Here is a 3,579-nt window from a genome sequence, read left to right on the forward strand (position 1 = left end):
GTACCACAAGTAGGCAGAAAAGTCATCAACCACCTCCATTGCCATTGCTAGGAATCACACAAGAACACCAAGCTATTCAACCATAACATATATGCTGAGGAACTAGGTCAAACCCTTACCCTGATATTCTTAATCCTGACATTTTGAATAAAAGTTTCTGAAAGACTTCAGTAGTAACAGTAACAAAGTATTTTTGAGGTGGGGTCTTGTTATGTTGTCCACAATAGCCTTGCAATCTTGAACATATGTAATTCTTTCACACCAGCAAAAAATTTTTTTTAAAAAAAAAGCTACAAAAGTTCAAGTCACCATTTTGATCAGAGAATGTATTGTTTGCCATAATGTAGGTGGGAAAGTACTAAATGACAGAATGGACCTCAAGGATTTGGCAATAGGAATAGTATTCTTACTTCAGAGCACAGTTGGAATTCTGGGAAATCTTTCTCTTCTTTCCTGCTACTTCATCCATTACCACATTGAACAGACATTAAAGACCACAGATGTGATTCTCACACACCTCTTCACAGCAAACTTCTTGATTATTCTTTCTAAAGGAATGCTAGAGACAATGAAAGCTTTGGGGATGAAAGGGTTCTTTAATGATTTCAGCTGCAAACTTCTTTTGTATATTCAAAGACTTGGCAGGAGCATGTCCATGGGCACCACCTGTCTCTTGAGTGTCTTCCAAGCCATCACCATCAGTTCGGGTGACTCCTGTTGGAACGGTCTTAAAGTCAAAGCTCCAAAGCATATTGGCCTCTTCACTTCTCTCTGCTGGATTCTCTACATATCAGTAAACACGATTTTCCCTGTGTATTTGTATACCAAGGGGAAGAGCAATAACCTGACACATAAGAATGATATGAAATACTGCTCCACTGTAGGTCATGATGAATTCACAGGCTCATTATATACAGCTTTCTTTGTTTTTCCTGAAATTTTGCTTTCTGTTCTCATTATCTGGTCCAGCAGTTCCATGGTTTTAATTCTGTACAGGCACAAGCAGCAGGTTCAATATATGCGCTGTATCCGTGTTTCCTCTAAAACATCCCCCGAGTCCAAAGCCACCCAGAGCATCCTGGTTCTGGTGTTCACCTTTCTAGGTTTTTATGCCCTCTCCTCCATCTTACAAGGTTGTGTTGCTCTCATATATAATCCTAGCTGGTGGCTGCTGAACATCACAGCCATAATTTCGCTGTGTTTTCCTACATTGGGCCCCTTTGTTATGAGCCATTATGCTACTGTGCCAAGACTGTGCTATTCATGAGTATGGAATTCAAAATTCCATAACTGTATCATAGGTATGAAGATTTTATGGTCTCTTATTCATAGTATCTAAAATTTTATGTTCGCGTGTCTTTCAAAACATCAACATACAACTAATTCCGTAGTCACTGGTCTTCCTACGGGACTCTATACTATGCATGTGGATTTTCATCTTGTTGAAATTAGTACCTGAGATAACATAGCAGAGGTAAATGCAGCAAGTCACTCTAATGCGAGTTAATAGTTGGTGGAAATCTTAAATACTTTTGCTTAAGGCAAATAAATGGGTTGAGCTTCAATTTTTTTAGCATCAATTTCCAGAGAGTAGGTGACCAAGAAGAATACATGTATTGGAAAACTTTTCCAGAAGCAAGCACAGCAAAGAATATTAGTGGATGTTGTTGGGAGATAACTTTTTAAATAAATCCATCACGTATGTTTATTATTTTTACAGATTCCCCTTCCTATTGTCTTCATTATAGCTACAAAAACAAGTTTGTTAGAAGACTATTCAATGCCATTTCTGAAGTGTAAAATAAAATTCTTCTGCTGTTCAATTAAATAGGGATGACATTTCTGTCTAAGAAAATAGTTGTGATAATTTGCTAGCACTTACCTTTGTAAAATTGTTTTTTATTAGTGACCTTCAGGTGAAGTTACACTCAATTGCATGTACCCACCAACATTGGAAATAGTGAGAAAACCAAGAGTCACCAGAAGAATGTTCGTGTTGCCTGGCATTCCCTGAGTAGTAAACACTTGTGTTTCTTTCAAACACTTATGCTTACAGCCAGTGTATAATGGTGATTTTCAAAATGATCTTAAACTTTCCATTGCATTTGTAAATAAACTGTTATGCAAAATTCCCAGATTTCTATAAAATTAGAGCTAACACTCCATAAAAATGGGAGTCCATGTAGGTATTTAGGCTAGGCTGTTTTCTTTTTTTATGCCCATTTTTTAAGATTTATTTATTGATTATGTATACAGTGTTCTGCCTAAATATATGCATGAACACCAGAAAAGGACAACAATCACATCAAAGACAGTTGTGAGCTACCCTGTGGTTGCTGGGAATTGAACTCAAGACTTCTGGACATGCAGCTAGTGCTCTTAATCTCTAAGCCATGTCTCTAGCCTACAGACTGTCTTCTTTATATATCTAATTAATCTATATTACAATCCAGAATGTTTCAATTATTTAGAGAATTGGGATGCAGACAGTTAAATGACTTGGTTATTAGCATCAAATTCTGTGAAACTGAACATGTAAAAGATGTGAAGTTGGTATAGTAAAAGAAATATTTTCATTTGTTGAATATTGACAAGCCTATGCTGTTTTACATAGAGTATAGGATTTTCTTTTGAGACTTCTTTTTTATTGATTTTTTTTGTAGATTTCACGTTACGTATTCTTGATTCCATCTGTCTCCCCATCCCTTCATAGCTGCCCTCTGTCCTTGCCATCACCACCACCCCCAAATATTAAATTTAACTTTAAAAAAACCAAATAAGCAAAAAGAAAAGAAAAGAAAAATGAACTAACATTAAACAAAAATAAATAAATCTTGGTGTGGAAGCTGTACTGTGACACAGTGAGTCATACAATATACCATTTATTCCTTACATATTTACTTGCAAGTGTTTATAGAAATGCAGTGCAGAAAAAAATGTCAACCATGTTTTAAATAAATGCTGATTGGCCAGGCAAGAAGTATAGACAGGTCAACCAGACAGAAAGTAGAGGTGGGGTGATGAGAACAGGAGAATGCTAGGAAAGAGGAAACCCATTCCTTCTACTCCTGCCCAGACCACCTGGAAGCAAGATGTAACCTGCCAGGCTGAGAAAGGTTCTGAGCCATATGGCTAGCATAGATAAGAACAATGGGTTAATATAAGCTACAAGAGCTAATAAGTAGCCTGAGCTAATGGGCCAATCAGTTTTATAACTTATGGAGATCTCTGTGTGATTTTCTTTCTTTGGGGCCTGTCGGCTGTGGGGTATTGGGTGGGACAGAAACCCCCAACAAACCAGCCTCTCATGTTACAGAATGGCAGCCAACATGGATAACTGCATCTACAAAAAGCCTGAAAAAGCTTGGAAAAGAATAGAGTAAAGCATGTTTTCTTGGTAGCAGCAATTTCTCTGCTCTGCTTGCTAGAGGCAAGCAAGTGTTCTCATCTAAGAGAGGCTTCCTAACTCAGCTTTAGCTTCGCAGCTCTTTTAAGAGGTCCTGCCACAAAACACTTAAATGGTGTTGATGAAAAGATGAACACATGCTTTTCAGTTTTCAGCCATAGCAGGAAAAAAGC

At 37.4% G+C, this 3,579-nt stretch overlaps 1 protein-coding gene across 1 annotated transcript; it reads left to right on the forward strand.

The window, feature by feature from the left end:
• Positions 1-370: 370 nt before the first annotated feature.
• LOC121449202 (vomeronasal type-1 receptor 4-like) lies at positions 371-1,267 on the forward strand. The gene has a single exon (XM_041653487.1). It carries the CDS (start codon positions 371-373, stop codon positions 1,265-1,267), a length of 897 nt encoding a protein of 298 aa, XP_041509421.1.
• Positions 1,268-3,579: the final 2,312 nt, after the last annotated feature.

Source organism: Microtus oregoni, unplaced genomic scaffold (genome assembly GCF_018167655.1).
Source record: "Microtus oregoni isolate MIOR12 unplaced genomic scaffold, Mior012 000006F_ref0000085, whole genome shotgun sequence".
NCBI lineage: Eukaryota > Metazoa > Chordata > Mammalia > Rodentia > Cricetidae > Microtus > Microtus oregoni.

Excerpts from the sequence above, each read along its gene's own strand:
- LOC121449202 (XM_041653487.1), top strand. The coding sequence starts at position 371 with ATGGACCTCAAGGATTTGGCAATAGGAATAGTATTCTTACTTCAGAGC.